General features: G+C 33.9%; 1 protein-coding gene across 5 annotated transcripts in view; it reads right to left on the bottom strand.

Annotated features, from left to right (window-relative positions):
• sbf1 (SET binding factor 1) overlaps positions 1 to 15730 on the bottom strand; it is a 70195-nt gene that overhangs the window by 35412 nt on the left and 19053 nt on the right. For 2 of the 5 annotated variants that reach the window (XM_048154837.1, XM_048154840.1), the window contains exons 2-11: positions 14331 to 14416; positions 14063 to 14200; positions 13695 to 13820; positions 11295 to 11405; positions 9381 to 9434; positions 7598 to 7627; positions 6062 to 6167; positions 5729 to 5861; positions 4260 to 4368; positions 2789 to 2902 (exon numbers count right to left, since the gene is read on the bottom strand). In XM_048154837.1, the coding sequence (XP_048010794.1) occupies positions 2789 to 2902; positions 4260 to 4368; positions 5729 to 5861; positions 6062 to 6167; positions 7598 to 7627; positions 9381 to 9434; positions 11295 to 11405; positions 13695 to 13820; positions 14063 to 14200; positions 14331 to 14416 (1007 nt within the window). The remainder of the gene's footprint in view (positions 1 to 2788; positions 2903 to 4259; positions 4369 to 5728; positions 5862 to 6061; positions 6168 to 7597; positions 7628 to 9380; positions 9435 to 11294; positions 11406 to 13694; positions 13821 to 14062; positions 14201 to 14330; positions 14417 to 15730) is intronic. The other 3 variants (XM_048154838.1, XM_048154839.1, XM_048154841.1) reach the window with 3 other exon arrangements.

Here is a 15730-nt window from a genome sequence, read left to right as displayed (position 1 = left end):
ATAGCGCCACCAACTGGAAGCAGAAAATGTGTCACTTTCAGCATACATTGAGATCACCCTCTTATTTTTACCTGATTTGCTTCAAAATTCATCAGAATAATGTTAAAACTTGGCACATGTAATCCTTTGAAAATGGGCAGGGAGGAGGGGCTCTATAGTGGCACCTTGTAGTGCAGTAAATGTGGAGTGAATTTGACATAGTCCTTTGATGTTTTACCGTTTTAAATGCCTATTGCCCGCCGTGCACAGTTGCCCTGAAGACACCGGGGTGGCGGTGCCACCGGGCTTGGGCCCGCCATCGCTGCTCGCAGCTATATTTTAATTTATTTTTTCAATTTAATAAATTAATATTTTAATTTATTTTAATTGAATTTATTTTATTTTTTCAGTTGTTTAGCTATTTTAGTACTTCAACTTAAACTAATTTCAATTAGTTGCAAAAGTTTTTTTAAGATTTTTAAATTTAAGTTTTTCATCTCATATTTATATTTTATTCTATTTCAGCTTTATTTTAATGAACAAAAACAATTTAACAGTTTTACTTTTTTTAGTTAACAATAACAACACTGTCAAGATGGCTTTTCATAATTTTGATCTGTTGTAAACGTAATTTATTATTACAGCATAAAATTATTATTATAGTTAATTATTTAATTCTGCAGTGAATGCACTGAATTTTCATTGGTGCATCACACATTTTTTAACCTCGACTAACAATGCCACCATTTTAAGCCTCAAATCATAAATCAGTTCAAATGTCAGCAGCAACAGCTTAAAACACAATGTTCATTGTGTCCGTAACATGACAAAGCAATAAATCACATATCTTCCTTGAGTTTTTGCCCAGCCACAACAGCAATTTTAGTCCATCAGTTGTTTGGCGTTACATTTTTGTCGTACTACTGTGCAGCCCACAGTAAGATCTAACTGGCCTATTCCATATAGTTAAATTTAAACATTAAATCACTTTGTGCAGTAACTCACTTTCAGTGATGACTAAAAAATTAGGTGCAAATATCTTTTACTGTGATTCAATATACAATTCCCGCTTAAATTATCCATATCTGGCTCATCTGTGCACACGAGCGCTCCTGTAATTACAGAAAGCTGCCGTCCGGAGCTGGAGCTAATAACAAAACTCACTTAGCTAATTGAAATGGTACAGGATTAGGCACAGGACATAAACCAAAGACGGTAGTTACCTACACAACTATCAGAAGCATCTTTAAGAAAAGTGAGAATCAGGAAAAAGAAAACAAAGAAACCCTGCATTTCCAGGCAATTAAATGGATGAAATGGGTTTATTACTGAGGCATAGCGATCTCTTTTTTTCTCAGCCATGACTATCATCTATTTCCCTGAGGGGATGTGGTTATGTGAGCCCTGCACACTAAAACACACATACGCAACCTCTGCCACTTCTGCTGGGATGGTCTTGGCGCCACAGACGCACATTTCAGAGAGACAGCAGGAAAAACACACACACGCACACGAATAGAGGGACTCTGGGCTTGTTTCCAGTGGGGCAAAATGTGAATGCCACACACAAGGACCTTTCTGTGCCAATTTTGATGCAATCTAAAACAACACAGACAGACAACCGAACACTTTTAGGTATGAGCACAGAACGGAAAAACCTATTCATTGTCACTTTCCTGAAAAGACAAATAACTTCCTTTTTAGAAAAGACCCAGGTATGCATCTGACTCGTATATCATACTGTAAATTTAAAATGACATTTCCTAATTGTTAACAAGAAACCAGAGATTAAATGTGATATTTCTGCTTTTGTTTCATCATTTGTCCTTTGTTAGAGCCTGTATAAAAAGTGTTTTGAGAGTACACAACTAAATTAGATATCAGCTGATATAGTCAATATTAATGAAAATAATGATAAATTAGGGATACACCATAAATGAGTACCATACCAGTTATCATAAAATTTGAGTTTTAAATGTATTGGTGTCAGTAAATAAATAAATAAATAAATAAATATATAATTTAACAACTAATAATTGATAATGACCAATAACTGATATTGGATGCACAATGCATCTAAAACATATCAGTTATTAGTCAATATTAGAGATTTTTTTAATTTAGCATAATCAGTACATTACAAAAAATACAATTCAATAAATAACAATAAAAATGTTATTTAAATGTTAATGGCTGATAATTGATATGGTATGTATGAATATTTTAATGCATTTTTTTTTCTCTGTACTGAGGTTTTTTTCTGTATCAGAACATTTTAAAAACTATAGAATTTATAGAATTTAATACATTTTTTATAAAAAAGGACAACGTGTAAACTGAGATTTCAAGGGTAAAAATACCTTTAAATATTATTACTTTTGATTGAGAAATTAGTAATAAAATGTTTTATGGATCCTCCACATGTATTTGCACTTTTTTTCCTGTCAACTACAATAACATAATATATTGCCCTATAATTGCAACTATTTTAAACCACTATAAAGCTGCCTGTAAAAATCACAATCAGCTCCATCATCTTTCTCGAAATACATCAAGCGTAACTTAAACAAGGAAGTATGCGTGAGTAATGTGTGCTGAGAACCATTTAATTACCTCATGATGAAGATAAATATTTCTTTCATGTGTTTTTATAGCCCGAGTCCATTAAACCTGCAACACTTCCTCGATCTGTACTATTGTTTGATAAATTTTCTTTAAAAACTTGATGTCACCATGACATTGTCACCTCTGTCAGTGATTACACAACGCTGAGACTGGCATACGTCCACGGGTAAAATGTGTTGATTACCATGGAGATGGCCGTCTGTGTGTGATGAAGAAGTGGCTCAGGCAGCAGGGATATGTGGACACACTCCGGAATGGTCACCGTGCCACCGTCCAGGTCTGCAATGATTACGTCGAGCTGTGAATATAACACACGCACATGGGTAAATATGAACCCACATTGAACTACATTGTTCTATATGGGCAGATGCATAGCATCAACTCATATTTCAAAAACAGGGAGCTGAAAAACTCTTTTAGACAAGTCTAAACTTGTTAAACGATGCACATCAGACCTCATTCAAGCTTTTCTGACCGGAAAAAAAGTTATTGAATGAGACCCTGTGTCCCTTGCAAATGTCTTTTGTTTAAAATTCTGACATGTAGGAACGTTCAGGTCCAAACAAAGTGACCTCAGGTCAAGTATCATTCCCCAGTATCAAGTATCATATCTCTCATTTGAACTCGACTACACACAGGTCACTGCATGTAAACATGTCCAGAGATGTCCAACATTCCCTTGTAAACTGATCCAGAATGTTTAGAGAAAAACAGTGTAAAAATTAAAAAATAAAAATTGATATATATATATATATATATATTCATTTATATAAAAATTAGATTACAATAAATAAATAATTACAAACAATTTGATAAAAAATATGATTAAAATAAGAAAAATAAATAAATATGCATCTAGTACAGTGCTACAATGAGTAGGAAAAATGTAATAATTAACTTAAAAGAAAATAAAACATTCATAATATAATTTTTTCCCAATATAAATTGGGTCTTTATACAAAAAAAACTAAATAGACGCCTTTAAAAATTATTTTTTGGGTGTCCATGGCATCTAAAAAAAAACAAAAAAAAACCCTGAAGTAAGCTAACCGAGATAATCACAGTCAAACAGGTTTAATTGTTTGAGTAAATACCTATTGTTACAGCATTTGGCAGTACAAAAAAAAGCAGGTGATATATATAAACTTCAGAAAAATGGGTCAGGTATTTCCCACTGAATTAAATGAAAGCAAATCTTGTAAAATATGAGGTTAAGGAATCAGTCACATGTTATTATATGGCTTTTGAAATAAATCCATGATAATTCAGTGTTTATGTTAAATAAACTGTTAAGTAATGACCGCCCAAAACAATGGGTTACAGATTTGATGCAAAAACCAGATAACAAATGTAACCGAACATAATCGGTCGCAATAGCAAAATAAATATGCTTATAATTAGTAAGAGCCAAAAACTAGTTGAGATGAACCAAGATAAACCAAATCAGGTACATGAGGGTACATGTATTCCTGCATCTAATTCCATGTTGTGCATTGTATGGAACGCCGTATCACCTTACACGTGATTTTGTGTGTTACACACCACCATATGTCAGATATCTGATCAAACCTTATCTAAAAAGATGTGAGTTGCATTACATTCTCAGGCTCACGACACAGAGACTGAAAGAGGGGAGAAAAAAAAACACATCTCACCAGCTCCTGGGTCTCCGAGCGGAAGTGTGAGTTGACTCCGATGATGAAGGGCGTTGGCGTGCTGAGCACCTCCAGCAGCTTTCCCGGTAAGATGGGAACATATGTAAAACTGGAGAGAGTGGGAAAAGTCATGGATGAGGTTGAGATGGAGACAAGATTAGGAGGAACAGAACTCATTTTATCAGACTAAATAAATAAATAAAGGGGCAAAAATAAGTCTTCTTGTTTTTATTATTATTTATTTATTTTTTAACTTTTTTATGCTTTATTTTTTTCTAAAATGTTATATATTTTGAAGATTTTGACCTGCATTTTATGCATGAAAGGTACTATGCAAATCAAATATATTTTTTATGCTAATTTGAGTTGGCATTTTGTATTTTTATGAATTTTAAAATTAGATTAATATTAGATTAACCTAATTAATCTATTATTAAAACAGATTCACTATTAGCAATAATAACGATAACAATAGTTATAACAGCAATAACAAATAAATAAATAAATAAATAAACAAAATCAATCAATCAATAAATAGTCAATTGTTATTATATTATTAAAAATAAACCAGAAATTTTAATAAATGGATGGAAAATGGATGGGGATGGTCAGAATTTTAGATTATTATTATTATTATTATTATTATTAAAATATTAGTAGTAATAATACATAAATGATGATAACAATAGTAATAACAGCAATGATAAATAAAAAACAACAAAAACAAAAATTAGAATAACTATTATTATGTATACTAAATTGTCATCTTATTTTATCAAAAATCAATAAAATGTATTATTTTTTGTGCAATTATTAGTTTGTATCTTTTATAAATTTTAGATTATTATTGATAATAGTAGTAGTAATAATAAATAAATAAATAAATAAATAAATAATGATAACAATAGTAATAACAGCAATGATAAAAAAATATATATATTAATTATAATAATAATAATGATTATGTATATTAAATTGTCATCTTATTATATTATCAAAAATCAACCAGAAATTTCAACTTTTTTTAAATTAAATTTATCCAAAGCTAAAAACTATGGCATGGGGGAAAAAAAGATGGGGACGTTCAGAATTTGTAAATAGAGAGAATCTATAAAATGTATTATTATCATCTTGTGCTATTATTAGTTTGTTACTTTTATGAATTTTTAAAATTAGATTATTATTGATAATAGCAGTAATAATAATAAATAACAATGATAACAATAGTAATAAGAGCAATGATAATTAAAATAAATATAAAAATAATAAATATTAAATCAATTATTATAATTATTATTATTATTATTTGTTAAATCATCAATTTTTATTATATTATCAAAAATCAAACAGAAATTTCACCTTTTATTTAAGTTAAATTTATTCACAAATTGTGCGAAAATGGATGGGGATGTTTAGACTATTGTACATAAACCAATCAAATTTGCCGCCAACATAAGATCCATCTTTACCTGTATTTGAGTGGGAACATGATGGCCAGTAGAGCTCTGCAGGCGTCTGTTAGACGCTGGTAACTGCTGGAGAGGAACAGGATCTTGTGCTCCGTCAGGGCAGCACAAAACAGACAGAGAACATTTACAATTCCTGCAGAGACAGAGAGAGAGAGAGAGAGAGAGAGAGAGGTCAGCTTAGCCTAAAAATATCAGTCCAACTTCCTCTATTATTTATTTAACAACACAAGGTGGAGATTACACCGTCCACATCTGACACTTGACACCAACTGTTGCTGTTTTAATGAAGCTGATTTGCTGTTTAGCACCTAAGCCTGCTGCTGATTGGCTTACCGAGCTGTCTGAAAAGCTGGGCCACGCTGCAGCCGCTTACAGGCAGGGAGTCGCTTATGGGCGTCTGGATAACCTGCCTATCGCCCGCACCAAGCGTTATGGTCCTCTGAAGAAGCCGAAAGAAAAAGCGAGAAAACAAGAATAAAGATAACGGGAAAAGAGATCGGGAGATTATTAAAGAGAAATGAGAGTGAGCTCATCTTTAAAAGAAAAGCACCACCATCTAACACTTCCACCATGGCATTATGGGAAAGATTAATATGTGTGCGGCAGGCTGGTTGTAGAGTGAACTAAAGACAGGAGGTTATTTAGAGAAGAAGAAAAAAAGAAAGAAAAGAAATCAAAGCCATTCACCCTTTATAAACCAGCACCAAAAAGAAAACAACATCTATTTCCTGTTATGAATAAGTCACATTTACATTAAGAGCTTTACAAATGAAAGAGTTGGAAATGTTCAAGGTGAGGATGAAAATTTGCTGTAGAAGAATTTTTGAAATCTTAGAAATCACAAATTAAATTTTTTAGGAGTATAAGGTGAATAATACAATGGTTTGCATTATAAATTATAAGGTACAGTCATACAAAAAAATTGACAATGACAATCATCTCCTCTTCAAACATTAGCTGGAAATAAGACAGTAAGGCAATCAGCCAAAAGGAAATCATTCACATTATGCAGTTATAATTAATTTACATCACCCACACAAACCAACACATACTGCGGTTATGGCCATTTTAGGACTTGTATATCTGTTTTTCTATCAGTTAATTAAGGCAGAAGTGAGGTCAGTAAGAGTGAAGAAACCAGTCCTTATAGAGTAAATGTCACATCAGGACAGGAAGTAAAGTGGCAGCTGTAAAATGAGAGCCCGGTGGGGGCGGTGGGGGGTGATGTCATCACTTCAAACAGCCACAGCACACAAGCGTTTAACAGCCTCGGTTAGAGCGCGTGCACGTTATACACCCTCATAAAATGCTTTCTGTAATGAAACCTCATGACAGGACAAATCCACAGTGATAATGTATGGACCTGCATAGAAGCGTAATTTGCAATCATGCACTCATAGCGATTATTTGCAATAACCGCAATCATTGTGCACTTGAAAGTCCCATCCAAACATGGATGGGAATTTTAAGTGAATATAGAAATGCCATGCAATGCACATTTTTTATCCTTTTTTTTTAAGGTGTGTCAGTAAATCAAACTGAACTGTAATTGTATATACATATATATTGAAAATGTAAATGTAAAGATTAAAATAGAAGGGGAAAATGCTAAAATGTTGTCCCTCCATCTCTAAATTCATTCTATTTAATGTGCTGCTGCTTAGATAGACAGACAGACGGAGAGATAAAACAAATTTATTGTGTCTAAAACAATGGTTAGTCACATATTTGATTAATTTTGATCATAATTTCTGGGATCTAATTGGTTCCCCTGATGTTGAGCATGTGTTTTAATTGGTGCAGCAAAAAACAAGGGGAAGCAGGATTGACAGTGAGAGAAAGAGCTGAACGAAATCAAACGGAGCGTACCGAGCTCTCCTCTCTGTCGTCCTGGCCCGGCTAGATTAGCAACACAAAGCAACAAAAAACACAAACCGTTAGACACACCAAAATTGAGAGGCATTACAATTATATATTTAAAAAAAAAAAAAAAAAAAAAAAAAAAAAAAAAAGCAAACAAGGAAATACATGACAAAAATGCAAAACACAAGATTGTGATGATAAAACACAGCTGTGAGGGCAAGGGTCACAGGAATATGAAAATACAGCTGCTGTAAAAGCAGGTAAAACCCTTACTGAAACAGAAAGTGAGGCCTGGGAAACTTGTGTAACAGATTAGATATTACATTGATGACTTCTGATATGGCCGTATCGGTATGGATTATCTTGCAATTGGGAAAACAGACAGATGTGTTTTACCTGGCATTGTGGCCCTGGGTCAGGGACAGTAAAACATGCCCTCCAGGAATCCAAAATAATGGATTCTCAGCACTACTCCAGAAAAACTGCTTCCTTACACACACAGATTTCTGACCAAGTTACACCTGACTCACCAATTCCACTGGCTTCCCAACACACAGATACTTGCCAAACACCTTGTCTCTATCACATTAAATCCAGTACAGGCATCTTTGATATTTTACAGATTGTGTTTTAACACTCTGTCAGGTTATCTGCATGTTTAAGGGAAAGAAATGTAAGACTTTTTCATGTACTTGTAAACCTAAACATTTTAAGACCAACTTCGCAACAAAACAAAATCAAATATTTAATTAAAATGGGGCTGTATGTTCAAATTTTTATGTATTAATCGCTTTTTATTGCTAATGTGTGAACAGCTTGTAATGAAACGAGACCTTCCCTGACTTCTTAGGCTGTCTATGAAAGCCTGTTGACTGATTTTTATATGAAGGACTCTGGTGTGAATTGAGAATCAATGTATTGTCCCAGCCCAACGCAATATCCCACGAAAACCATCCGGCTTGGTCTAAAATATAAACACTTATAACAGGCTTACAATAGTGAGTCAAGGTAAGACAAAAACATGTTTTGGAAAAAGGATTGATGGTGTTTTCGAACAAGTTATATAGTGCACCTTTAATTTCAACATTTACTAACAAGTAAAACAAGATGACAATAGTACTTAAAGTTCTTCTGGCAAGTTAAAGTCTCAACTGTAAGGTTGAGAAAAGCATCTGCATTAAATAATGGCTTAAAACATGGCTGATCCAATTAGAAATTGATTCAGAACAATCAATCATCATCAATCATAAGAATCAACCATATTTTCAAACCGAAAGTAATATAATGATGTAATACACAAAATAATCCCTTTCCAATGCACACAAGATAAAAGCAAAACAATGGAAACACCGCACTGAAGCTGTAGTAGCATGTTGTTTGCGTGTTTCTAAGGCTGTCATTCATACACGCTGCAGTGTGCTTAGACACCATCTGCCACCATCCCCGCCCATATGTTCAATCCACGCCAACCAGGCCCAGGACACAAACGCTGGCCCCATAAGCCTCTGCGTGTGTGAGGAGGTGCTTAAGTGTTTATCTGTGCACTGTCCCATAAAATAAACAATAAGCAGATGAAAAAAAACTGTCACCAAAACAAAGTTGATCAATGCATTTCAGGTGCAATCAATTGCAGCCAATGAATCAGAAAGAAATAAGGCACATTGTTGATTTGCATGAGCAGCAGTGATTTCGAAATGACTGAGAAATGCAAAGCATAGGTTGACGATTGATTATCAGGCAGAATCACAAATGGGTTGATTGGTTGAAGCCACTCAAAGGCAAATGTTACCTGGAAACAACCCAGTAGCCAGTCAGTTAAACTACAAAGAGGGGGGTCATTTATCTGGAACACAAGGGAGTCAGGTTTACACTTGAGGGGAGGGAATCACAAAAACCAAACGTGAACTTGAGAATATGATAACATGTGAGCATGTTATAGAAAAAAACAATCATATTTAAAGCAATAGTTCACTCAAAAACAAAACTGTTTTCATGTTGTGCCAATCTGTACGACTTGCTTTCGTGGAACACAAAAGGAGAAATTGGCCAGTCTTTTTCATAAAATGAAACTGAATGTGCAGTCAAGTTCTAAAATTAATGTTTTTCAGAGAATAAATACTTACATGTACAGTACAGTCCAAAAGTTTGGAACCACTAAGATTTTTAATGTTTTTAAAAGAAGTTTCATCTGCTCACCAAGGCTACATTTATTTAATTAAAAATACAGTAAAAAAAAAACTGTAATATTGTGAAATATTATTACAATTTAAAATAACTGTGTACTATTTAAATATATTTGACAAAGTAATTTATTCCTGTGGTGCAAAGCTGAATTTTCAGCATCGTTACTCAAGTCTTCAGTGTCACATGATCCTTCAGAAATCATTCTAATATGCTGATTTGCTGCTCAATAAACATTTATGATTATTTTCAATGTTGAAAACAGTTGTGTACTTTTTTTTTTTCAGGATTCCTTGATGAATAGAAAGTTCAAAAGAACAGCATTTATCTGAAATACAAAGCTTCTGTAGCATTATACACTACCGTTCAAAAGTTTGGGGTCAGTAAGAATTTTTATTTTTATTTTTTTTAAAAGAAATTAAAGAAATGAATACTTTTATTCAGCAAGGATGCATTAAATCAATCAAAAGTGTCAGTAAAGACATTTATAATGTTACAAAAGATTAGATTTCAGATAAACACTGTTCTTTTGAACTTTCTATTCATCAAATAATCCTGAAAAAAAAATATTGTACACAAATATTTTGTACAATTGTACACATTAAATGTTTCTTGAGCAGCAGATCAGCATATTAGAATGATTTCTGAAGGATCATGTGACACTGAAGACTGGAGTAATGATGCTGAAAATTCAGCTTTGCATCACAGGAATAAATTACTTTGTGAAATATATTCAAATAGTACACAGTTATTTTAAATTGTAATAATATTTCACAATATTACTGTTTTTACTGTATTTTTAATTAAATAAATGTAGCCTTGGTGAGCAGACGAAACTTCTTTTAAAAACATTAAAAATCTTAGTGGTTCCAAACTTTTGGACTGTACTGTAGGTCCAACCTCACATAAAGTGATCTTATGACTACTCAAGATTCATTTACATCACATTTATGATACTTTTATAGCGTTTTTTGTGTAATTTTGGAGCTTGACACCTTAAACCCCAATCATCTTCATTATAAGGAAAAGAGTAGCCTGGATATTTTTTTGAAAAGAAAGTCACACAAGGTTTGGAATGACGTGAGGATGAGTAAACGACAGAATTTTCATTTTTGGGTGAACTGTCCCTTTAAATTTTTAAAACCTGTTATGGGGTTTAAATAATTTCATTGGTCATTAATGAATTTATTTAGTAAAATATCTATATAAACTAGGATTACCCTTATATGTTGTGTTCATTCATTCATTCAAGTGCACTAATGTACTGTACATAATGTACACACAGTATTCACAGTCATCATGAGTCCATCATTCTGAGAAACAATTAAGACTAGAGCATCTGTGACATCCATAATAGTGCAGATCTTCCACACTACCCATGATGCACGGGATTAGAGCACCATTTTCAAATGTGTCTTTAACCTCTGATAAGAATCCCTCAGGAGAAAAACACTTGAATGTGTCTGAGGTCAAGAAACAAATTGGTTTTGGATTAAAACATTAGATTGTGCACATTTCTTACCTGAGAGCCTCCAGCTATAGGAATAATGCAGGTCAGAAGGTTTCCGATCACCGTTTCCATGGGAACGGTGAGGCTATCCACATGAACAGTGTAGATGAGACTCAAGCAGTTCTGCAGAGTAAAGAGATGCAAGGGTCAATCTAAATATAGGGAAATCTAATAACATCATAGCTCTATTGCTAATGTTTTTTTTAAGGTTTTGACACTTATTAGAGATTGAGACATGACAGAACTGGGAAATGAGATCAGGATACACCATAGGCTGGATTTGAACCTGTATTTCCTGGCTCAACATGACTGGAGCACGTGTAAAACACTCTGACCTCAGGGCTCAAAAATTGTGATGTCACTTGACCAATCAGGCCACTTCTGTGTTGTTACTACATCTTTTATAGGATTTTATGCAAAATTTGTTTTTCTGTTTAACATGGCAAATTCTGTGGATTTTAATGTCACTAACCAAACATTGCCTAGCTGGCTGACATAGATGAGGTTTTGTCAAAATTGCAAGAATGACTCCGTTAGATGACTCTGGGTTGGAAAATAAAAATGAATCTGTAACAATTTGATAGTTGTGCCACTGCTTTCCAGCAAAAGTGCAATTGCAATTATGAAAGTTTGTTTCCATTAAAAATAAAAAAAAAGGTAACTATGACTTCTCAATTCTGACTTTTTTTCTTCTTCTCAGAATTGCAAGTTTATATCTCACAATTCTAAGAAAATTATGGGATATAAAAAATTGTGGGATATAAACTTTAGTTAGTGTGTAATGTTGCTGCTTGAGCATAAACAGCATCTGCAAAGTTACAGCACTGAAAGTTCAATGCAAACAGAGATATTGTCTTTCAAATTTATGGCAGTTTAATGCCTACAAAAATGACCGGTTTGGACTACAACAAGCTTCTTCCTGGGTTGGTGGCATCATAATCCCTGCAATAAACAAACACTGCCCCCGGGAACACGCAACAAAGCGGGTGAGGCCATGTCGCGTGCATACAAGTCTTCTTCCTAGGGACGCCGGACTTCGGGAATAATAAAATTTATGTTTAATTCTGTTCCTGACAATTATAATGCTAAGACAGCTTCCAGAATCTACACGAGTTCAATGCTGGATTTGCACAAAGGCTATTACTGAAAGATGAAGCAGTTCCCACTTTAAAAGCAGAAGCTGCTGTTTATGGGCCCCAAACTGTGTGTTTTATTTTTTTTATAAAGTTATATAGTTTCTGGGACGTAAAGAATGACCAACGTGTTTTTGCTATGAAATTCTATTTCATACTTCAACAAATGCCTACAAACACCAACAAACTTCAACAAACCAGCGAACTTCTGTTGGTGTTTGTTGGTGTTTCTGTTATCAGTGTACAGCATTGTTTCATTATGGCTTTTATGTTGCATTTACTCACATACTCGTTCATGCTATAAATTAAACAATACCTTTACAAAAATGCTACTACTCAGTCATGTATTCAGCCACAGTAAAGCTTTAATCAGAACACTATGGGGCAGCAGTAACATTTACAAGTGACAGCATATCTAAACACTAAACACAAATACAAACGAAAATACTTAACATTCATAAACGTCCATTAAAAGCCGTGCTTGCAGAGGTTCTGCTTGACCCTCTTCATCATTACTGCTATCTGGGTCTGATTCGGGCTCAAATTTATACGGCAATATTGATGCCATAATTTTCATTTCCACCTAAGCAAAGACTGGATTTTGACCGAAGCACATGCAACATTTGCCAGTAATGGTAAGGTGAGTGGCGTTTCCAGACAACGTGAATCGTGACAACGTATTCCAGACAGTGAATCACAATACACAGGGCCAGCTAACCAATCTCAGTCCACTGCATATTTCTGAGGGAGGGCCTTCATAGAAACAGGCGTTTTTAGGAGAAGGGAAACAGCGGTGTAGAATAAAGGTAAAATATATGAAAAATACAGCGTTTTTTTTTTTTAAAACGAAGCATTAAGACGTTAAACTGTGCCCCATAAACACAATCAAGCCTAGAAAAAAAAAACACTGAACCACCCCTTTAATATTTGTTGAGTTACAAAATCTGTATAATTTTCAGCTATTACTATTAAATAATTTTCTTTAACATTTATATTAATATAATTGTTTAATTCTTGTTTGTACAGAATATTTGACAATTAATGATAATAAAATAATAATAATAAATCTAGATTTTTAAAAGAAAACAGATATAAAACAAGCTAGAAAAATACCATTTTTTTTTCTGAAATATAAAATATGTTGTTTTTTGTGATACAGGTCAATGAAAATATTAACAAGACAAGAAAAAATGCTTATAAATCCATACAGTTGAACCGTAACTTATGCCATATGTTTTAAACTCGGTCATGTGGAATTTTGTGTGCACGCGTCTCTTACCCTAAAGACCTCTGTGTGGTCCAAACGGGACACGAGGACCAGGCTTTTAGGGGCGTAGAGTTGAGCAGGCTGAAGCACGTCTGGACCATCATCTTCATCGGCCTCACTGGGCTCTCCTTTCTGTAGCTGAACACACACACAACCCTTAAAACACCCTCAAACTGCACCTGGAATTACTACACTCCAAATCAATTTAAACATTATATGTCCAAATCTACAAAAAAAAGTAGTTCCTCAACAACCATAATACATTTTCACACAGCAGTAAGTCACCCCACCCATCAGCCCCATTGCATCCTGTTATATAATTTCTCTCTTCCCTTCTTTCACACATTCCTTCGGTTCATCTGCACGTGCTCGGAACAAACCTGCGGGTTCTCCACGGACTCCCAGAAGGTGAAGCACGCGCAATAATGCCGCTCGGAGTTGATGTCCGTAAGAACCGACACAAAGAAAGAGGGAGGCTCTCTCTCTGGGACCAGCTGCCATCCACTGGGCTGACAGAACTGAAAGAGATGCCACAAAAATCTTCATATCAGATCCTATGAAAACACTCCCCGAATTCAATATTGCTGGACAAATCTGTGAATTCTGAGATATCGGGACATGCTCTGAGTTTGTTTGTGAAGGGCTTACCAGCTCAAGGCCTTGAGGAAAGGGGTTATCTTCCCAGTCTTTCTCTGGGAAACGCTGGTGAATCCGGCCTTGACCCTCACTACCTCCTACACAAAAAGAAAGAGAAACAAAAGATAAATAAATGTATAAGGACTGAAGTAGCTCATGTAAATTTGACTTGAAAGAAACTGCCTTTAGCTCAGCTCACATGGCATGATAATCCCATAACCCTCTCTGGAAAAAACATAACTTGACATAATAGGCTGATAATGAGTACTTCCTGAACTATAAACAATAACTTTATAATGTTTTTGCCTTTGTTACTTTATGTGTTTTAGGATTTATTTGTTATTAGGTTTATTTAGTCCGTTTAAAAAAAAATAATAATAATTTGATTTCTTAATTTTTCAAGTGGTTTTGTGGGCTCTGCTTTTATAATCTTGCATAAAAATGCAAAAGAAAAAAAAATAAAATACAAAAAATAAAAAAACATTTTATACACAATAAAATATAAAATATGTTAAAATATTAAAATATATCTACACATATGAAACATTTCAGCATTCTAAAGTATGAAGCAGGTTGAAAATAAAAAGTAAAGTAAAAAATAAAAACAAGAAAAAGCATAATATAGTACATACGATAATAAAATAAAAACTACAAATATGACAAAATAACTAAATAAAAAAAAAAATATTTCAGCATTTTTAAAAAGAAGCAGGCTGAAAATAAAACTTCAAAGGTATAATAAAAAGCATATTTTCTATAAAATAAAATAATTTTAAAAAATCTACAAACATTACAAAATAAACCAAACCAAAAATAAATAAATAAATAAATAAATAAATTTTGAAGAAAGCAGGCTAAAAATAAAATAAGAAAAGCATATGTTATATTGTAAAAAATAAAACAAACAAACAAATAAATAAAAAACACGACACTTCAGCGTTTTGAAGTATGAAGCAGGCTGATACAGCGCAAGTGAGAGCTGAAAATGTCACAACAGTCGAGGAGAGGAGGAACAGCACCTGTCTGGAGCTTTCAACAGCTTAACAAAACCATGAACAGACCCACTATAACGCAAACAATGACTGGGATGTCTTCCAAGACCCGACACACAAATCGGAAAGTGCATATGCACACACACAAATTAAATCATCTTGCAGGGCTGGACGATCCAATGTACAACGCTGACCGCACTCCAGAAAACCATCACACAGGAATTCATCTGTCTCTTTGAACATCTTATCAGATATGCGGCAACCGCGCACACACACACATACACATGACTGAGCTACAGTAGAAGGTCTGTTGAAAAGCAAGTGTTGTGAGATTGAACACAGGGACTTTGTCAGTTAGAGAGCGCTCTTATTGCACAGAGGAATCATGGGATTTGAGCATGAGTTAATTTAGACAGCTGT

This window comes from Megalobrama amblycephala, linkage group LG14 (assembly GCF_018812025.1).
Source record: "Megalobrama amblycephala isolate DHTTF-2021 linkage group LG14, ASM1881202v1, whole genome shotgun sequence".
In the NCBI taxonomy this organism is placed as follows: Eukaryota; Metazoa; Chordata; class Actinopteri; order Cypriniformes; family Xenocyprididae; genus Megalobrama; species Megalobrama amblycephala.
This window is presented reverse-complemented; position numbering and strand designations above follow the sequence as displayed.